Source organism: Microplitis demolitor, chromosome 2 (genome assembly GCF_026212275.2).
Source record: "Microplitis demolitor isolate Queensland-Clemson2020A chromosome 2, iyMicDemo2.1a, whole genome shotgun sequence".
Classification (NCBI taxonomy): Eukaryota; Metazoa; Arthropoda; class Insecta; order Hymenoptera; family Braconidae; genus Microplitis; species Microplitis demolitor.
The window spans coordinates 23,829,345-23,852,405 of NC_068546.1; the positions used below are offsets into that span (position 1 = coordinate 23,829,345).

Consider the following 23,061-nt stretch of genomic DNA (forward strand, 5'->3'; position numbering starts at 1 on the left):
GTAAAGATAAAAAAAAAAAACAACCGTATGTAAACACAATTACATATATATGTAATAATAAATGACAATTATTTATTTGTGTTTTTCATAAGTTTTTTGATAAAATTTAAAATTACCGCCATGATAATTTGAATTTGAAATCCAAGTAAAAGTATGATGTAGGCAAGACAATAAAACATTTTCTCAGGAAGAATGAAATGAATATATACACATCCGTTAGACGTATTAAGTCGTGACGAATAAACGTCGAAAATAAATGGCCCCAGGGGTCTAGAAAAAAGAGTACAGCAGAGTAACAGGCACATAACAAATATAAGAGGTAAGTAACATATTAATACGTCGACTAAACATCGTTTTTTACCGATAACACCCGAAGAGACGTAACATGAAATTGTTATAAGTATCCGGAAAATAGAGACAAAGATAAACGCTAATAAAAAGTGGGTAAGTAAAGAACAAGGATGGAAGTTATGATTAAAAAAAACTAAAACGGTCCCAAGAACGTCGACGTGGAATTTACTCTACACCATAGCAATAGCAGTGGTGAAAAATGCATAAGTAAAGAACCAGGAGGATAGACCAGGAGTAGAGAACCGTGGAATGAAATGAAAGGAACAGAACATGAGGAGATGAGAGGAGAGAAGAGAGGATCAAGAAGATAATATTATGTGAAGCTATACAGCAAGAATACAAGCAAAGACAGAAATCCATGCAAGTTGGTTTGGTTGATGCTTTCCCGTCCGTCTTTCCCCTCTTGCTACAATGTCCCCTTCCCTTAGAGAGCACGAAGAGAGCTGTAGTACGATGCTTGGGACGTAACCGTCGTCACCTATTGCACGCAAAACAAAATTGGATCGGCTTTAAGTTGGTTTTGTCTGGTCGGCCATTCTATTCCCGTGTGGGTGTGATCCTCTACTGTCATATTCACACACCAGTACGAATATTAATATCAACTCGTTTGTTGTGATTGTCGTTTTATTTTATAAATTAAATCGTGGATTTGAATTAATATTTGCTACTAAAATATAAGGACACTTTGAACGACAGGATTATTTGATGGTGAGATAAACATGTGGAGTTTTTAAAATATTTATCGAGTAGGATAGTAGTTTGCTGTGTACATAGTGTATTATAATATGTAATGTAACGTATAATCGGTCGTTTGGCCCTGAAAAGAGCCGCTGGAAAAGCTGTTGACTGTCGTTGAGAACAGAAGAGGCGTTGCAGCAGCAGCAGCACCACCACCACCATCATCAAGCATCAACGGAGCACCAGCAGTACAACGAAACGACCAAGAACAACGTTCAGAGCCTTCGTGGAGTATCAGTATGACAGAGAAAGAGAGAAGAGGATAATCGTAAATTACTGACGTGACGTGAGAAGGAGAGAGAGAGGAGAGTTGGCACGCGCGCGCCTCCTTCGTCGTTTCAACGCACATTGTTTATAAATCGGCGTATGAGCGAATGAGAAAAGAGAGAGAAAGATAACAAGTACTAGTGTGCCGAGGGCCAAGAGTGCGGTGGCCATGCAAGAAAGGGATAAATCGCCGACTGGCGGGCGGTGGCGGCCATCTTCTAGATGAGAGAACTTTTTCCCCTTTTCTTTGCCGAACATTCAAATTTGAATTTAAAATAAAAGGGAAATACACAAATTAATTAACAATCGTGTGTTATCTTGTGTCGTCCAGTGTGTTGTCGGTCTATCAGAATCAAAACTACATCCGTTATTTGTGTGTCAACACACTCTATGAGTGTGTATTTTCCCAAATAATTTATTCATTTTAAATTTTCTGTCGCTGTTACCTCTTTTATTTTAAATCTTACAGACAACTGGACTCTCACAGAAGCTTTTTAATTTTTACGCGGTGGTAGCAAGTAAATTCAAAAGGGAGAGTGAGAAAAATAATAAGAAGAAGGAGAAGAAGAAGAAGAAGAATAAGGGAAAATTTAGTCGAGGACTTTCAGAGGACGAGGATGTCAAGACTTGTTTCCTTTTCTCCATATCATTGGCTCATCCGGTACACGTATTTTTAAAAAAATAACGTCGCTTTGCTTTCATCGCCAGACAAATTCTATAAGAAATATTTCATTGGTATATATATGTACATGTATACATATATATACTTTGAGTTTGTAACCTCAAAACTACGTGCTGAGAGTAGTCAGTCAGTTACGGATTTCCCGATCCTTCTTTACATTTTTACGTGATACTGAGTACGGAACAAAAGGAAACGATTTTAAAAGTGATGATAAATTTAATTAACCGTGGTAATTATTATTTGAACTTGGTGTTATTAAGTGTTTGTTTTTAGTATTTATTGAGTGAGAAAATTTTTTTATCGTGTTATTTTTATTACGTTCAGTGTACAGTTGATTCTTTGGTTATCAACACAATTGAGAGGTACAGCCTCTACTACTATTATTCATTATTTTTAATTATTTATATTTTTTTCTCCAATTAATTTATTAATTTACATTAATCATAATTAAAATAATTTTAATGAGTGCAGCAGACATCAGAAAAATTTTGAATTAATTAATAGAATAAAATTTGTTAAAAAATGCGCATTTGAAAAATTCAAAAATAAAAAAGCGCATTTTTTAAAATTATTTACTTTATTTATTTATAATTTTAAATTTGTCTGATGTCTCACTCATGCAAAAATTAAAAGCAGTTTCAATGATATTCGGTTACTTACAACAACAATTGGATTTATTTAATTGGATAAAAAAAAATAATAATCATTTTTATTACGTCTGAATTTTGGATAATGGAATAAAAATATTGTTTTATTAAATTTTATTACTGGTTTTATTTTAGGCGTGTGTGGTGAAAAAAAAAAGTCCAAGTGATCAAGTGAAATTTACTTGCAGTATTTGATTATTAAATTTATATATTTAATAAATATATATACAAACATCATGAATACCATGTGCATTGAGCTATTCTCAGGTGCATCAGTGATGTATTCATTTGGGAAGGAAAAATTCCTAACAGTGATATAATAATTAACAAAATAAAATATTATAAATAAGTAATAAGGATTAAATAAAATACGAGTAAAATAGTGCCAACATTGCAGATGGATAAACAGGGATGACTGACAATTGTTGGAATTCTGGTGGTGGTAAGCAATTTTATTTTCAATAATTAATATCACTTTTTTTCTTTTATTTATTTTTTTTTATAAGACGAATTTGTCGACTGGCAAAAGATAAATAAATTTAAAAAAAGGACATGCATGATTGGAGAAGGCTTTAATTGATTAAGAGAGACAGGAGAGACGACTTTTGTTTAAATACTTTTAATCTGGAGATATTAAGTAACATGGTCCAGTCTTAATAAATATTTTCTTAACATTTCTGGGTTTATTCTCCTTTAAATGGAGTCTTCTATTTCCCTTCGTTAGGAAAATTTTCGCTTAATCTCTGTTACAATTAAAAAAAAAAATTAATATCCGTTTCATGGCTATTATATAAAAAAAAAAAAAAAAAAAAAAAAAAAAAAAATATACATGACTATTAAATGGTAATATCATAATAGAGATAAGAATAACGTTTATTTGAGGTTAATTAATTAGTTAATTAATATGACCTACATCATATTAACGTTAATTTGATTTAATTTAATTTATTTAGAAAAAAAATATTTATTAATATTTTTTTTTTATACATAAAATCAATCAATTTCTGTGTGAATTTCGGCACACGTTACTGTAAACCGGAAGTATTCACATTGACCCTGAAGATGGCGCCACTGTAATGAAGGAAGTTTGATCAGTAAAAAAAAAAATAATAAAACATTTTTTTTTTCTTTGTCACGAGTTTATAAAAGTTTAACTCGGACAATAAAATTTAAAAAAATACAAAGATGATATTAATTTTTTAAATACATGGAAATGACAAAAATTTTTTGATAAATCTTCTAGACGATCTAATGTCAGGATGATTGAGTAGTAGAGTATGCTGGTACTTAAATACTGAATGATGTAAATAATTTGTATGATAGTGATGATATTTAATGAAAGACGCGTGTAAAATCGCGATCATGGCGGTGCCGAAAGGGAATTGGGAACGGCGCAGTTATACCACTGATATACGATGAGTAGTAGAAGTAGTAGCAGCAGCAGCAGAAGAGGATCACAAGAGGAGAATGAAGTGAAGGGGAGGAAGAAGGGAGAAACGAACACCGTTCGGACAACCTCGTGGGCGTATTAAACTTTCAAATGCTACAGTTTCATCGATTAAGGCCGCCATTGTCATATTGTCGTTACTGCAACGCTTCACAACCAGCAGCAACAACAACCAAACCGTCTCTTCAACAACCGTCTCAACATTCTGTCTTGAGAATGTAGAACATCTCCTTTACCATCAAGTCCATCTCTCTTAAAAACCCAATACCAATATCATTCTCATGCTAAACGCTTTACCCATTGGTAACAAGAGCTGAGAGACGAGAGTATTTATCTCAAGTTCTTTGAATTTTTTGCCACGCCCGGATGGAAAAAAAAGTAACGAAAAAAGATAACATGAGTTACGCTTCCTTATGTCGATTTCATTATTCCATCGATTTGTCATTTGAAATGCACTTGACACCAGTATCAAAGGATCAGGTTCAAATTATCCCTGACTCGTAAATGATGACTTTGAAGTTTATCCATATGGATATAAAAAGATTTTAATTATAGTCTTTGTGAACCCATATGGAGTCGATGAGGTTCTTGATTGATTTTCTTTAAAATGTTGAGCGGTATATCGTATTATCTTATAATGCATGATTAGAGAGACTGAATGCATGTAAATATCTTGATGGGCGAGTCCTCTTGAGGTTTGGTGTGAACCCGATAGTGGCCGAAAATTTTCCGAGTTGCATAGTATCGATTTTCGAGCCGAGCCAGGTTCACTCTGTCCTTGTCTATCTTTATTATGTCTTGCAACAACTACGACTGAAAGCTACCAAGTCTTGATATATCACAAATTCCGTATTAATATATATATGTACATGTATATATAACGTTAGTCGGTAGATGGTAATAGTAGTCGATGATAAAAATAATTTATTTTGTAAAGTTGATTCGATTTCCAGCCTTGAATTTTTTCATCTTCTTCATCTGTCTCTTCTGTCTCTCATGTAGTCACTTAGAAAAGGACTTTCAACCTGGTCGGAAGGAGCTTCAAGTCTCGTTGTGTGTGTTACAGGCGCTGGCGTCAAGATGGAGCACTTTCAGGCCACCCTGGACCCTAGGAAGCAGGAATTACTGGAGGCCCGCTTTCTCGGCGCGAGGGTGAGCACATTCGTGACGTTCTTATTATTCCAAATTCTACAATTATTTTTTTTTATCTGCCAAACAATTACTAATTACTATTATTTGAAAAAATAACTGATAATTTATTTAATTACAATTACAGTCAATGTCAATACCAATATTTTTATCCGTTAGAAAATTGTTTGGCATTTTTCGTAATTTTATAAATTATCTTTTGATTTATTGTGTTTATTTTATCTGGTATTGTGGTACATAATGTTGATGATGATTCGGTCCTCATTGACTGCCAATGTGACGCTTCCTCGTGCCAACGACTTTGCCACTTTCACCAACCTCGTATCGACCGGAAGTTCTTAGGAAATCGTATCATAAGATGGCTAAACCAGAAAATAGAACATTAGATTTTAATTGTCATTTCATAATCATTTTTATAATTAACATAAAACCAAAAAAAAAAAAATCCGACACTATTTTTTAAAATTTATCGGTTCAAAATGATATCGATTCCAATATTTTTTTTTTTTAATATAAATTATTTTTTCTCGTCATTTTTACACAAAAAAAAAATTCCGCGCCGCAAGAATTTTCTCACAAGAAAATTTTTAATTTTTAATGCAAAAAATTTCTTGGGTGAGAAAAAATTTTTTGCGCCAAATCCTTTTTTTCTGTGTATTGACTAACTGATAAAAAAATTTAAGCGGTACTTAAATTATAATTATTATTTGTTATCTATAATGCGGTTTTCAAAAATCCCGCGGTTGCGTTAAGGACAAGTTAAATTCAAATAGGTGCGGCAAAATAAAACGAGGTCGTTTGAAGAGGATTCATCGAGCGAATCGCCGGTTGATCTGTACCATTAGAGACGTCGCTATCATAATTGTTATGTTGATACTATTGATCATTATCTTGATCAATGAAAAAAAAAAACAATTATTTTTATTGTCGTAAAAGTTATAAAAAATATTTGAGATTGAAAGTAAATTGAGTACAATCACCCTAAGGGTGATTAGTGGGGAGCTTTGTGATGCGTGACGCGTCATAAATTCGCGTGCAGAAGAGTCTACATATCGATTCTAGTTCTCTTTTTCTATTGGACCTCCGTCTTTGACGTGTTAACCCACTGCTGCTAAAAAAAATATCTCTGCTGTGAAACTTACGGACGATTCGCGATTATGACTTACATATCAATCCTAAATAACAAAACAAAAAAAAGAAATAACAACAACTGCATAATGCCAGCAAAACAAACATTTATATTTACTTGATATATTTTTAATAAAAATATATACATAGCTGTTGCTCAATGTTTTTAGTCAGATACTTGGTCTATTCTTAGACAGCAATAAATAAAAATGATATCAGACTTTGAAGAATTATAAGAATTAATCGAATGATGAACAAATTATCCAAACTCAAGTATGCAATATGAATTACAATGATATATATGTAGCCATGTATATATATATATATATATATATATATATATATATGTGCCTGAAGAATTTGTAAAATAATTGAAGAGGATTATTTCACTGATGTTGGAGTCGACAGTGACCTGCATGGCAACGTTGCAACGGTCTGGGGATCTCGACACTCGTGGCCGGCTAATTTCGACGCTCCGCGGATATCGAGATACCAAGTGAGAGAGACGGAATATAAAAGGGAGAGGGAGTGAATAAGCTCTCTTGCAAGCCGGGACGATCGATCGAGAATACTAGCATAGTGTGTAGGGATAGAGAATAACGTAAAGAGAGAGAAAGAGAGACCGGGAGAGAGAGGAGAGACGGAAAGAGAGTCTGCATTGGGCTGCTGGATTTGATGGGACATGGGGCGCATGCCAGCTCTTGCATTGAGTATTAAAAAAAAAGGATAAAAAAACTCCGAATGTTACTAGTCTACTTGTGCATATCATCAGGATAATTAAAGATCAGATGGGCATAAAGAGACGGTGATGTACACAACTGTTGGTATTAGGGACCGAGTGAATCTTGGTTTGAGGTAAATCCACATGTATATGGACGGTGGTAAAAAATGGATGATTATTTGCTGCAGGAACCCAGAGAGTACAGATCATACAGTCAACCTGACGTGTTGGTACCTCTCTTTTCTCTTCGCACCTCTTTATATTCTCCTCTCACCCTCTTCTGGCTCTTGTAACCCTGTCTCTCTCAGTTGGTTGTGCCAGCAACACAACGATCGATCGGACCTGACGCGTTGCTCTTTCTCTCATTTTACATCTCTCTCATTCACTATTTTTTATCTTTCTCTACACACTTGGATGCCCGGTTACGCAAACCCCAAGTCGCCAATATGCGTTACCAAAGCGCTTGTTTTCGCCTTTCGTGGACATTCCATGTGTCAACCATTATATCGAGGTTTTTATTTTATTTTAAATGGGCCCACATTCCACATACTCGAACAATATCCTTCATGCAGTACAGGACTCGCTTTAAATATTTCACCCAATTGCTAAACTATTAATATTTCATTTAATTTAACTTTATCAAACTTTTAATGAATTAATTTTTAATTTTTAATGGGGATTTACATACATACATATATGTATGTACAGTATACACAATTTGCTTTGTTAGTCGGTGATGTATTTTAACTCTTGTCGGATTTATATATAGACGGACTTAAGCAAAAGAGTCATCGGTGTACAGTACGGTTTGATAGAAGCATAGAAAATGTAGCAAATCTTGTCGTCTAGTTTATAACTTGAGGTTTAGTTGTGTGTATAGTAGCAGCACACACGATGCCCAGACTAAGACGGGTTTTAAATATTATACGGAATACTTATTTACAACTCTCTAATTTACTCTTAGAACAGCTTATATATTGCATCATTATATTTATATATAAACAGCAAAATTGATATTATATACATTGTTGTGACTTAAATACTCGATATGCAACTCCGCAACAGTCGTTATGCATTCAAATAATATCCGTGGAGTGTAAAACGACTTGGTCACACAACCGCTGAATTACCAGTTTCTGGGTCTCATACTTTGGCGTCATCTTTGATTAAAATAATCCAATGACTCGGCGGTTTTGACCTCCTGGAGGTCAAATCTCTTTTATATCCACTGACGTAGCATTTGCTGTAAGTTATGACGGCTAGAAAAAATAAATAGAAATTTAAAAAAAATGAAAATGCTTTAAATATTGAATGACTTGAACAACTGGAAAAGGGATGCATTGAAGGGGGCACTTGAAGGGCGAGTGACGGCAGCCGGGTGCCGCGGATCCGCGGGTTTATCGATTTTTCGTTGCAGGGACACACGCAGAGGCACAAGTATATATATAATATATATATAAAGAGAGGGAGAGACAGAGAGAAAAAGAGAAGGTGGAGAAGGAGGAGGTGGGGGAGGAGGATAGAATGAAAGAGTGAGAGGGAGAGAAGCAAGTTCTCTTGGTCGCTCGTGCCGGAATAAGATTGGCTCGGGGTGGCGAAAGGGAGCCGCACCAACAGCGAATATCCAACTCAACTCAACGACCGTACAGAGCAGCCACGGGTGTTTGAGGATCGATCAGGACGTGCCGAGTGAATCGCAAGCCGCCATTGCCTCAGCATTCATATCATCAATGCTTTTCAATTAGTTGTCACAGTCATATATATAAGAGGGTTATGGATGATATTAAAAGTACCCATTTTCATGTTAATCAAGTCCTCTTCATTCAACTTTTCTTATTATTACAGATTATTTTTTCCATCATCTAAAGTTTGTCTAGTCGTTTTTTATGCTGCCTGACGTTGATTCTTCTTTGATAAACTTTTTAATCAGATTACGCCTCCATTCTACATACTTTCAACGAGTTAACAGATTTTTTACGAGGACATACATAATTTGTATGAACGTCACGGTGACAAGACTTTGAAAATTCTTTGTACCTCTGATTGTTTTTGTTCGAGATGATCCGATTGATGAATTTGTAAATTGGATTGAATGAGTAAAAAAGTGGATCGGAAATGCGAAAAATTTCAGTGGATGTGGATGTGTATTCCCACTGTGGGACGCGTAGAGAAGAATCTTGTGGTTCTACATTACCATCTGTTTTTATCTGTGGAATCACTCGGTTTTATTTTTTCCGGTTGTCACTTCCAACTGTGATATCGACTGCTTTGTTAAACTTTCGTATAATAAAATACTAACGCCCAGAAATTTCGAAATATAATCATTGTATCTACATATCAAGTAGCAATGAGTTATAAAATATTCAGATGAAAATTTTAAAGGGGTCATCAACTGAATACTAAATCACTCTGCCCGTCTCTAATTTAACTGTTTATTTTATCTGAAAAAATTTTTACACTCACATAAAATTACTTTATATTTTAATGACTCTATTTTATCAGTTTTCAATTCTTTTCAAAAATTATCGGAAAATTTTTTCAGACAGAAATTTTTAATATCAATAAATTATCCACAATTAAACGTTTTATTTAATCCGTTAGTAATTTGATTAATACATCGCAAGCTGTAATCAAATTTTTATTAAAACAATTAAATTTTATTGAAAATTTATAAATTAAATTCATTCTTACACAAGTTTGGTTATCGGATAAAAAAAAGTTCATTTATAATTAATTTTTCATCAGTTTTATAAATTATCTGGATTTAAAAAAGAATTTCTGCAAAAAATTTCTACTCCCCTCAGAAAATTTTTTTTTCTGTGCACAGTCTTGATTCCACCATTCGGTGAAAAGTTTACCCAAACAAATAAAAAGTCAAAGTTGAATCATTTATTCTGTCAGATTAAAAGACCTTAGCTTAGAAAAAATAAAATAAAAATTCCTTATTTGGATCTTATGCGAGGGCGCGTAGAGACCAGTGCTAGGCTTCATATTCCTTTCTCCTTGTATCAAATTAAGTTTATTACCTTTCACTTACTAAATATCCGTCCAATAAGTCGACAGTAATCGCAATCTGAAAGCTAAAAAAAAAAGAAAAACCAGAAAATGTCTGTACAAAAATAAATAAAATGATGTTGATTTCAGGGTGGTCGGAACAACGGGCCGAATAAAAATGCCGTCGACATCGCGCAGTCGTCGTCGTTACCTAACGCCGTTAAGTGCGGCCAACCGACTACCCTGGGAATAGACTGGACGAGGCGTGACAATGCTCCACCCTCGCGAGATCAACGGAATTCATCGTCCAGCGCAACGAACCAGGGCCATATCTCTCAGGTATCCATGAAATTTCATTTTACTCAGCAATGACTCATATTTATATCCAATGACATCATTCTCTTATTCTAAAATTCTTTGTCGTACATCACCATCAAAACTAAAAGTTAACTGCAGCTCTACCTACTTGGTATTATCATAAAGTAACAGAGTTAAACCTCAACTCATTAAAACGTTATCGTTTATAGTCGTCGGCTCTTCCGTCAATCATCCGTCAGCATATACTTTTTCAGTATTGTTTCTTTACAATCGCCGTCACCTTGTGGTTTATATTTATCTACATAACAGAGCTAGGCAATCAGTTTCATTACACATACGAGGATCGTCATCTCGTCACTCGTTAATTACAATCCAGGGTAAAAATTATCATTCTACTAATTAAAATATCATATTACTAAACTTTTTTCGATTCGTTATTTACCCTACGGGAATTGAGGCTCAAGGTTAGTGATGTTCTGGAGTACAAACGAACTTAACATACACGGGCTTAAAACCCTCGGTATAAGAGAAAAGAAAAAGTAAAGAAGAATAAAAATAAAAGGAAATGACATAAAGCGACAGGTGCATAAGGGTATAAATTTAATGCAACATAACAACTTGGAGCTATTTAAAGAAAATTGTTGCAAGTAAACTATTGATCTGAGTGAGCTTTTTAACAACCGCCATTGCTGTGGTGTACTCTTGGACGGCAAAGGTTCTCAAGCAAAGTCTTCGGGGTAGAGACTCTTGTAGTTAATAGTACATATGTATGTATTTATATATATATGTATGGACATATAGGATACAGCGTAGTCTTATATGAGTTCTCTCGTGACGTTATCAAATACGCCCGATGACTGGGTGCTTTCCAACTGGCTGGAGGTCGACGAGAAGGGGAAAGAGCCATGTCAATAGCTCGTATTCGATCCACGGCGCTTTTGTAACTCGAGGAAGAATGATAGTGTGACGTAGCGGATAACATCGGGTTGGTGGTGTATCTGAGTGGCGCCGCCGAACGCTTTGATGCATAAACTAACCATGTAAGAAGGACCCAGCTCCACCTGTCGACTTTGTTTACTCTAAATAGTGTCTTAATATCTTACTTTTTAATTATCTTAATACTCTTGTTTAATCACAGTCATTAGCAAGGATTAATTTCGCTTACTACTTTAGGGACACTTGCTTTTTATCGCTAAGCTCATATGGGATTCATTTTCTGACCGGACCTTTGTTTTTATCAATTTGTAATTTATTTGTTTACTATTGCGGTGGGTAATTTGAATATTCAATTGTCGGTATCAATCAGCTAAGTCACAGTGCAGATTAATTTTAAATAGTGGGATTTTTTCTTCTTTTTTAAAAATAATACTGATTGTGAGTATAGTAAACAGCTAAATAAAAATGTCTAAGGTCACTCTGATACTTTGTACAAGAAATCCTCATGAATGTGATAAACAACCAATAAGCTGATACGACTTTCACTTTATAGTTTTAAGTCATGTATGAAATTTCATGAAGTCAGCATATTTACTTGGTAATTTACAATCAGTTACTCTTCAAGTCAATCATAGAAGTTGCCTATAAAAAAAAAGTACAAACATCAACAACAAAAAAACAACATACACAGAGTAAGCAAGATTTATCGTAAAAAAAAGAAAAAGAAGAAGATAAAAGTAAAAAAAAGCAGGCCCTGAAGACGACCCTGAGCGTGGAAACAAGTGGGCAGAACTTGGATCCGCGTGGTGCCGGGTTCCGAAGCTGTGTACCAGAGTGAGAGTGAGAGGGCGCGAGCTCTATCACAAGAGGATAGAAATGAGACAGTCGCGGTTGTGCCGAGGTCGCTGCCTGCTGGTTGGCAAAGCCGCGTGGCCGTCGACCAGCTGATCGCGCCCCAGGGTGGGGAAATCGCGCGCGCGACTGGGCTAATGAGTGTGCGACCTATTGGCACGACGACGAGACGCGCCGGCCACTCTACACTACCACACTCTCTCTCTATATACTTTAGGTACAATCGGTACAGTATACAAACATACACCAGTTTCATTACCCCACCAGCAACTTCTAACTCTACTACCACTGCCACGACATTACCGAGCGTGATATCAGCGTGAGTGTGCTGAGACCGCGGTTAAGTACTCGTGGAGGTGGTTGCTCCCGTTGTTCTTAGGACCATAGACAATTCATATAACAGGGGTAGAGGGGGACTTGAGAAAACATATTTATATATGTATAGTAAAGATGTAGTTATGGATATGTATAATGTCCAATATACGACCGAGGAAATTGGTAGGGATAAAAATCGCGTCATGTGACGCTAGGCTACCTCACCAACGACCACCACCTCCAGCTTCCTCTTCGGCTTCCTGCCGACGCCACTGGTTCAAGGGAAAGGAGAAAGAACGTTGCCCGAATGGCATTGCAAGGTCTAGATACCCGTCCGACGAATTACGTACCGTAATAGCTGGTAATTAATATTTCGATTATTTACTTTAGATGTTTTTTTTTATATTTTTTTTATCGTTTTTGTAAATACACAGTCAGGATATTTAAATTGCACTTGATAATAATTTAAAATTACATTACAGCAAAAATAATGAAATTTCCACAAGAGTTCAAAATTCAAAGTGTTAAATCTTTACACAATACTGTTATTATTTAAATTCACTAAATTAACACGCTAATGACCCACTTTGACACTTGATGTTTACTTGGAGTCAATTAAGGAAAGTAATTATGACAATAACAACAACAACAACAAGAAATTTAGATTGGAGGGAATTTGAGGGAGAGACAAAATAACGAACAGCGAAGAAAACAGAACGAGTAGTAGAGATAAATAAGGTGTCAGCAGACAGCAGACGTTAGTGCGAGCGATCGGACGGGAGTGCAGAGGCTCGACTCAGCTCGACTTACTAGTGTAGTGTGAGCCGGCGAGCGCGATGCCCGCGAACTCGGTGCTCTCCCACCGGGCGCCCTTGTCACCGGCCCCCGCCGCCTCTGCTACGAGACGTCGGTATCCAACGATACGACCAAGGCAACCACGAGCACAGCACTACGACAACGACGGACGGCAGACGTATTATCCAGTGCCGTAGAAACAGACCGCGATACCCAGGCATCAGTACCTCGACCTTTGCCAACAAATTTCAAAAACTTATTATGAAAATTTACATTTACCAGTTGCCTGGTTTGTAAATTTCTTGCTCCAAGTAGAGTCCAAGACCAGCCAATGACTCAGCTTTTCAAGTATTTTCTTGTATATATGTATGTATATGTATTTATACACTCATATATATGTATATGTAGTATTGTTGAATTTTATTTTAATTGCATTGCATTACATTGCCCTGAGCAGTTTATCTCGTGTGATATATTGAAGGACACATTAATGATCAGGGATGAATAAGTAATCCACGGCGCCCAGTTCATATGCATACATCGTACATTTAAACGCGAGACAGAGAGCGATTGGCACCAGTGTGGAGCAGAGAAAGAAAGACGACCGCCACAGCACACTTGGGCACATTGATTTTACCGGCTCGCACGTTTTCAACGAAATCCGTTCGACGGATAAATTTTTGCCATTCTTGGCATTTAAATTTAACTCATTACGTCAAAATTACAATAACAATAATTATAATGGGACATTTATGTAATGAAGTAATTAAAGAAGTGGTCGCAGTTGAATGGAGCAATAAAAAAGGTCTGGTATGATTGGGCTGACGGATTGAGCAACGAGACGGAAAAACGATAGCTAGTGAGTGTGGGTCACGTCAGATAGTGACGTTAGCAATAAGCGTAGCCTCGTGAAACGTCCCTTTTAAACGGGTAAATAATACGCGCGAATTTAAACCTCTGCCCTTTCCCCATTTTCTTCCTCCATTTTGTCGTGATTCCTCTAACTCTAAGTGCACAAACGCACTCTACTCGTCTTTACTTCTCTTCTTTTCTCTTCTCTTCTCTTTCCTTTACTCTTATTCTCCATTCTCTTGTTACTTATCCCCTCAAGTCTCTCCGCTGTCATCTCTCCGCTTCACCTCTTCTCGGTCTACCGAATACCGAGTAGTGGTGATCCTATCCCGTATAATGTAATGTAAGGTTCGACTTGAAAGTATCTTGTCTGCAGTGCGCGAATCTGGTGGCTCAATGGTTGACACACTGACGGCTAACAGCAAACACGACTATGGGGCTCCACCATAGATCGTCGTGGAAGGTGTGCTAAAATATTTACATCTCGGTCTGTTTAGTTTTTAATTTGTGTACGACATATATCTACATACATAATACATACATATATATATACTTACACATACATATAAATTTTATTTTTCATTATCTCTCTTTTTTTATACGGTCGCTTTACTTAACTTGTACCTATCCGTAGATCAACTCCGTCTCAGTTCAACAAATGGTGGCACTGTTTCCACCGTCCATCTCCATCTCTCTTGGACTAGTCACCGGGTGTCACTAGTATTATAGTACCATCTCATTTCCACTTCCACCTGACTCCATCTTCGTCGCCCATTGCCTCCATCTTTCTCTCAGGCCTTTCGGTTAACACACACAGGGGCCCTGGGCTTACTGCTGCCTTTTTGCAACGGCCCGTGTGTGTCGCCTCGAGAGTATGTAGTGTAGTCTACACACACTCGTTTTACAAATCGCGTACACTAAAATAGTTGTTAAATATTTTATTTAAGTTATTTATTTATCTGTGTCTTTTAATTGTCATCACCCTTGTGATATTTAAGTTGCTGTTATAACTACTGAGCCGGTCATCAGTGATAACAGCAATGACGCCGGCACCTGGGTGATGACGACAACCACAGTTATGTATTTTATATACAACTTTGTTAATACATTTTTATGTATATGTACATGAGTACATAAAAAACATTCATTGTATTTTACTTGATCGTCACCGAGTGCTGATTTTTTAGGTAGGAAACTGCTGTAACCTCTTCGTATCCGCTATCGTTTTCTCGAGTATGTTGTCGTGGACGATTATAAATATTTAGTATTTCATTGGGTTCACTTATATATTTTACTGGGAGTAGTGTAAATTATATTTTTACCACATTTTCAATTTGATTTTTACAAAGATAACAGAGGAAATGAATAATATGGCATATATATATGTGGATATATATATTTATTAAGTGTGTGGAATGTGATAAAAGCAACAATTAAAAGTCCTGTGTTATTTAATTGTTTCAGATGTCTGCTGGATCACAAATTCAGATGGCACCTCAATCAACCGTAAACTCTGGTCAGTCAATTCATAGTCAAGACTCAAATATGAGTACTGGTGAGTACATTTATATGATAGGTTATTAAATACATATGTCACAGATAACTTTACATGCATGTATGCATGTTTTTTTTTTTTTTTTTTTTTTTTTTTACTGTTTACGTTGGTAATAATTTTGTTTTGTTCTGTAGGCTCATCACATAGTGATAAAGATGTGGATCCAAATACTCCTGAAAAGTTGCCTAGGACCACGTCCGAAAGAAAAAGAAAACGTAAAGCGGATGATGGAAGTAGTGGACCTGGTGGGCCAACTGGTGGGAAAGGTGCAAGGTCACTTTCGTCTTTGGATAATAAAAAAATAAATGATTATTTTCCAAAGCATCATTTAGGAAATAGTCCAATTAGGCATGGAGGTGCTAAAAGTCCATCGCCTCAACAAGGATACCCTATGGTATTATTATTATTACTATTACTGGAATTGTTAGGTGGTTTATTGTCCAAGTACTTGATAATTAATAATATATTTTATTTATTCTAGTATCCACCATCAGCTCAACCTCTGGTATCGCCGCAAGTGACGACACCAAACTCGTCGGTGGCGGAATTTTCGTCGTTGATGCAACCGCCTCGACCTCTTCCTCAACCACCACCACCACCTCCACCGTCGTCGACGCAACCTGCTGGCTCAATGGTCAGCAAGCAGGTACAGGTAAGGCCCACCAACCTACCTAGGACAAGCCAGATCAGGCAAGCGAAGACAAACACGCCAAATGTAAGCACCCCTTAGATAACTGACTCTCTTTGAGGTATTTGATGAGAAATTTAAATAGTTAGATTACTTACAATTAATTACTGCTTGATAAATTTATCAAATGTTTATTTTCTTATCAAATTCTTCAAAATTGAGTCATAAAAATTCTAAGCCAGACTGTAGCGCTGTATTCATTTGTTGTTACAAATGCAGGGCTACCTTGTCATGGCACTATTACTTGTCATTTTTATTTACTTTTCTTTTTTTACCCACTACAATTATCTTATCTAATTATATATATATATTTTTTTATTAATTTTTAATACGTTTAAATAATATATTTATGAAATTATTATTTCGTGTGTACATTTGTGTTCGCTTTCTTGCCTGTTTTATTAATTCATAATTCAATTTTTTTTTGTTATTTAATTTTTTTTTTTTTTTTTTTGTCGTGGACTAAATAAATTTCTGAAAAATTGCGGTGCCTTCAAGGTAATCTTGATAAATGACAAATGCATCTGAATTACAGTTAATGAATGTAAATAAATAATTATTATTGTTAATTAATAATTGAATTTTATAAAATTTATAGACGGAGCTCACTTGCCAGAGGATACAAGAATTTGAATCACAAGCATCGTCTGACTTGGAGCTACGTAATAATAAAATTGACGAATTAAATAGAGTAAATATTTAATTATTAATTAATAATAATAATAATAATAATAATAATAATAATAATAATAATAATAATAATAATTGTTTAATTATAAATAATGAATAATTAACTGTAAAAAATAATTACAGACGACGGAGGAACTTAGGCATCAAATGGCAACTCAACAAAAAATGCTTGAGCAGCACAAATCACATATAAATAAGTGTATAGATGTTGTAAAGAAGTTATTAAAAGAAAAATCAAATATAGAAAAAAAAGAAGCTAGACAAAAGTGTATGCAAAATAGACTGAGGCTTGGACAGTTTGTGACGCAAAGGGTAGGCGCTACCTTTCAAGAAAACTGGACGGACGGCTATGCGTTTCAAGAGCTCGCACGACGGCAGGAAGAAATAACGACTGAACGTGAGGAAATTGATAGACAAAAAAAGTTGTTATTAAAAAAGAGGCCGTCGAATAGTGAGACTGGTAGAAAACGAAGCCAACCACAGCCTTCATTGCACAATGGCACCGAAGCTACTTTTTTAAAGCCCGACGCGGTACCTGGATCTTATACCTGGCAAGAGTATTATGAAGCGGACGAAATACTCAAAGTATTTATTTATAATAATATACATATACATCTACACATATATTTAGATATGGGTTTTTAATATTTCATTTATTTATTTAAGTTGAGACAGAGTGCGTTAAAAAAAGAAGACGCAGATCTTCAATTAGAAATGGAAAAACTTGAAAGAGAGCGTAATCTTCACATCAGAGAGTTAAAACGTATTCACAACGAGGACCAATCCAGATTTAATTCTCATCCAGTACTCAATGAACGTTATCTTTTATTAATGTTATTGGGAAAAGGAGGTTTTAGTGAAGTACATAAGGTACAGTTTTATTTTATTCAATATAATTTATGGGAGAGACTCAATACCTGGTTATCGCTGAAGAAATTAAATTTTTTTCTTCATTGGATGAAAATTTATCACAGCAGAACTTGATCGAGTATTGGGTCCGTTACTTCAAGTAAACAAATCAGCAAATGACTCAGGCAACTAGACTTAGGATTGTTACTATTTAAGTACTCGTCGTTGCATTGAATGGTACCAATAATCCTGAGTCTAGTTACCTGGGATTTATTTGCTGATGTTGAAGGATAGACATGAACCAGCATGTGTGGAAAATTGGACTTAATTGACTGATGTATTTTTTTTAGGCGTTTGATCTGAAAGAGCAGCGATACGTGGCCTGTAAAGTACACCAATTGAATAAAGACTGGAAAGAAGATAAAAAAGCTAATTATATTAAGTATGTAAATTTATTTATACATATATATTTTTTATAGTTTAGTATTTTACTGATACTATGGTAATTATTAATTAACAGACACGCGTTAAGAGAATATAATATTCACAAAGCTCTTGATCATCCACGAGTTGTCAAGCTCTATGACGTCTTTGAAATCGACGCAAATTCATTTTGTACTGTTTTGGAATACTGTGATGGCCATGACCTAGACTTCTACTTAAAACAGGTAACTTTATTTTACATAATTAAAAAAAAACTTTCTATAATTTATTTAATTAATTTGCATAAAATATTTAAACTTAAATATCAGTGGGTTTAATTCATCTTCTTGAATTATAGTAATGATGATATTAGAGTTGATTAATTTTTTATAAGATAATAATGACGTCATATTTAAAAAGGGCTAATAAAAAATATGTTTTAAATTTAATTGCAGCATAAAATGATACCAGAAAGAGAAGCGAGGTCAATAGTGATGCAAGTTGTGTCTGCGTTAAAGTACCTTAATGAAATAAAGCCTCCAGTAATACACTACGATTTAAAACCCGGTTAGTAATTGACATAATTGTCTTATCCGTGGATTTAACGTGTTGATATTATTTTATTATTGTGTTTTATTTATTTTTATTTTATCAGGTAACATTTTGTTGACGGAAGGTAACGTCTGTGGTGAAATTAAAATTACTGACTTTGGTTTAAGTAAAGTTATGGATGAAGAAAATTATAATCCAGATCATGGAATGGATCTTACGTCGCAGGGGGCTGGAACTTATTGGTAATTTTATGGAAAATTTTTTTTTTATAATTACCTGCATTTAAATTTTTAATTTAAATCTCTAGAGTCAGTCAAGTTTGAATAATTAATAATTAAATATTTAAATTTTAGGTATTTACCGCCAGAGTGTTTTGTTGTTGGCAAAAATCCGCCAAAAATATCGTCTAAAGTTGATGTTTGGAGTGTAGGTGTTATATTTTACCAGTGCCTGTATGGTAAAAAGGTAAATTTGTAAATTATTTAAAATAAATATATTTAAAATTTAAAAAAAAATTCTTAATAATTTTAAATAAATGAAAATTTTTTTAAAGCCATTTGGACACAATCAATCACAAGCAACTATTTTAGAAGAAAATACAATATTAAAAGCGACGGAGGTACAATTTGCCAATAAACCGACGGTTAGCAACGAAGCGAAGGTAATAATTGTTAATTAAATAAATAAATATGCAGAATTTAAATAAGTAATAACATTTTGCTGTGGATCTGAATAACCTGAAGTTCAGGTTCAGTCATAAATTAGGAGTTAATTATTATTTTAAATAAAAAATGTGTTTACTGTTTCAGAGTTTCATAAGAAGCTGCTTGGCGTATAGAAAAGAAGAACGAATTGACGTGATGATGTTAGCACGACATGATTATTTACAGCCCCCAGTGCCAAAGCATGGTCGTCAGGCGAACAGCCAGCAGCAGCAGCAAGCTCAGCAACAGCAACACATTCAACAAGCTCAACAGCAACAACAGCAAACGTCATTCACGACTGGAATGTTTAGTGGAATGAATGCATCCAGCAGTTCGTAGTGTATGAATTTGTTTATGCTGATAATAACAAACGGTTGGGATTTATGATTAAAAAACAAAAACACAAACAAACAAATATATAAATATATATATATATATAAAAATAAACTAAATAATAAAATAAGCATGGACTTTTTAAAAAAGTAATAATAATAATAATTAGTGAATGCAGATTAAAGTGAAGTTTATGATAATGCATCGATTTATTAAACTGATATATGCCAAATCTTAAGGACACTCAATTTCACATTCATATTTCATCTTTAATAAAATAAATAAATAATAAAAAAAGTAATTAAAAATAAAAGTTTTAATTGTGGAATTTATGTCGAAAAATAATTGAAATCGCGATTAATTCTTGTGTAAATATATGATGACAAGGGATGAAGATAAATTAATAAAGATTTAATTTAAAAAAAAAAAATAATAATAATTATAAAATAAATAAAAATCAATACAGATGTCACTGGATCACCAATCACTTCTACACCCACCGCCATCGACAAGGCTAAATCATTTAATTAAAAAATCAAGAGTTTAACAATAGTTGACTAAATGCTGAAGATCACTCGCTCAACCAATGGATATTTTAATTAATAAAATAAAATACAGACAGACTATTTATTAATGAACATAAAAAAAAAAAATAAATTTAATTTGAGTGACTGAAACAATAAAATGGGAGAATGAGAGAGTGAGAGCTTGTGAAATATTTAAAATGAAAATGAAAATGAAAAAAAAAAAAAACATAATAAAATTGTCTGTCTTCTGCAGCTAAGTAAAAAAAAAAAAAAAAGAAAAAGAAAAAGAAAAAAAAAGCAATCCATTTAATGTGGACACTAAAACACATTTACACAATTTTACATTATTATACACTCACATTACGTCATTATTTCAGCATGACAACAATTAAAATGTTGTGTTCGTAAATATTTAATTGTAATATCGTTCCTTGTATCGAGAACAGTGGGGCTGACTGAAAAAAAAATAAGAAAATGGAAACAAAAAAAAAAAAAAACAAAAAAAGAAAAAGAAAAAAACAAAAAAATACTAGTGTTTAAATGAAATAAATATAAAGTTGAATTAAAAAAAAAAATAATAAATAATTAGGATGATTAAATTTGAAAGAAAATCGAGTTGAACATGTGATAAGTCATTGTGAATTAAAAGCAACAACTAAAAATAATTGTACAAGTGGATTTTTTTTTCTTTTCACTCATCATCTTTTTTTCTTTAATTTTTTTTTTTTTTTTTTTTTTTTTTTACTATTAGAGACAGGAAAATTTTGAAGAAAATCTAATGAACTTTTATAAACGCAACGAAAGATCTTAAGTGAATTTTTTATTTGTTTTAGTGTTGGCGCGTTTAATTTTGCGCGTGAAATAAAAAAAAAAAACAACAGGAATAATAATTATTTAAATAGTTGATGATTATTATTAAAGACATTGTTTTAAAATGCATATACAAAAAAATAATTAATTAATTAATGATAAACTCAGTAACAAAAATAAATAATAATAATATTAATAATAATACTAATAGTAATAATAATAATAATAATCTGATAAATATGCGGGAAAAAGAATGAAAGGTTTAAATCCTTAATTTTTTTTTACTCCATAAGTGCGAATGCGTGTATGTTATGCGAAAAAACAATATTTTAAAAATTATTAAACGGAAAATTGTTACTAGCATGCGTGTACATATTTATACTCTAAATATATATATATATGTATACATATATATGTGTAATGTATATATATATACATATATACATTAGTAAAATCGGATTATGTTTATGTATATGTAGATATATATATATATATAAATTTATGCATATATTTATATATATGTATACATATATGGTGTAAAGTAAAACTACGAACAGGCCCGACAATTAATTTTTTTTCATTAGTTTTCTTTAGTGTGAAAAGTTATTTTTATTAAACTAAAGAAATTTATTATATATTTTTTTTTTTCTTAGTATTTCCGGTTTATTATAAATGTCGTAATCATCGCTAAATAATCCAAGTATTCTATGAATATTTGGCTGCGTATTATTTTTTCCAAAATTATTCGTTATAATATATATGATATATATGTATTATAAAAAAAAAAAAAAATGACAATTATTTATGGAATTTTGTTAATTTTTAAAGACACAAAGTGATACTTTTTTTTTGTATTTCCCAAAGACATTTTCATCTCAACTTTCTTTTGAATTTTTTATTTTTTCTCTTTTCTTCTTCACATTTTACTTTTAATTTTTTTCCCACGTTTTAATTTATGGTAAAAGTTTTGGTGTCTAATAATTAGTGTTTTTTAAATTTGAAATTTTTGGGTAAAATGAGTGAATGGCAGATTAAAATTAATGATAAATGTTAAATGAGTGGAGAAAAATATTTATTATTTTTACGGAAGATAAGGAGATGATTTATTGAAAGCTGATTATTAATGATGATAACGATGATGATAATTGATTGATTAATGATACGATTAACGAATAATAGTGATGGAAAAAAATTAAGCAAAAGAAGAAAAAAAAAAAAAACATTTTTTAAAAAATAAGCATCTAATATTGTACGGACCTGAATCATTATTAGTTTCTTTACTCAATTTGTTTTATATATGTACGTTATATAGATATAATAATTATTAAAATAGAAAACTAAGTTATTTTATCAAGTGCCCTTGCTTTGTATTATAGTCGCGCAATTGTCGACATGCAGCTTTTTTAGGAGTAAATTTATTAAGAAATTTTTTTTTTCTTTTTTTTTTAATTTTAAGTAAACGTAAATGTGGTAAATAATTTTATTAGTAGATTTTAAATATTTAATTACTTTAATGAGATTAAAAACAAAAGTCTAATCAAAAATATTTGAATATAATTTTATCTGGTACGATTTTTTTCCCGGGCATTTTTTAAATTTCGGTTTTATTTAAAACTATAAATAATTAATTTAATATTAATAATAGTAATAATTATTTAAGTGTGCTCAGAGGAGAATACATTACAAGTCTGAAGTGTCTACAAAACGTTCATCGATCTAATGAATTTTAATTATTTTT

General features: G+C 33.2%; 1 protein-coding gene across 10 annotated transcripts; it reads left to right on the forward strand.

Annotated features, from left to right (window-relative positions):
- Positions 1-796: 796 nt before the first annotated feature.
- LOC103572102 (serine/threonine-protein kinase tousled-like 2) lies at positions 797-21,098 on the forward strand. 10 transcript variants are annotated; one of them, XM_014445300.2, is made up of 17 exons: positions 797-2,400; positions 2,821-3,127; positions 5,199-5,284; positions 10,275-10,463; positions 15,657-15,747; positions 15,882-16,141; positions 16,229-16,462; positions 17,034-17,126; positions 17,249-17,710; positions 17,792-17,995; positions 18,325-18,416; positions 18,495-18,642; positions 18,853-18,964; positions 19,053-19,191; positions 19,303-19,414; positions 19,503-19,610; positions 19,759-21,098. In XM_014445300.2, exons 2-17 carry the CDS (start codon positions 3,097-3,099, stop codon positions 19,990-19,992), a joined length of 2,595 nt encoding a protein of 864 aa, XP_014300786.1. In that variant the 5' UTR covers positions 797-2,400; positions 2,821-3,096; the 3' UTR covers positions 19,993-21,098. The 10 variants fall into 10 exon arrangements, with proteins under 10 accessions (XP_014300786.1, XP_014300787.1, XP_008548741.1 ...); XM_014445301.2 differs by having other exon boundaries at positions 16,229-16,399; XM_008550519.3 differs by lacking the exon at positions 17,034-17,126.
- Positions 21,099-23,061: the final 1,963 nt, after the last annotated feature.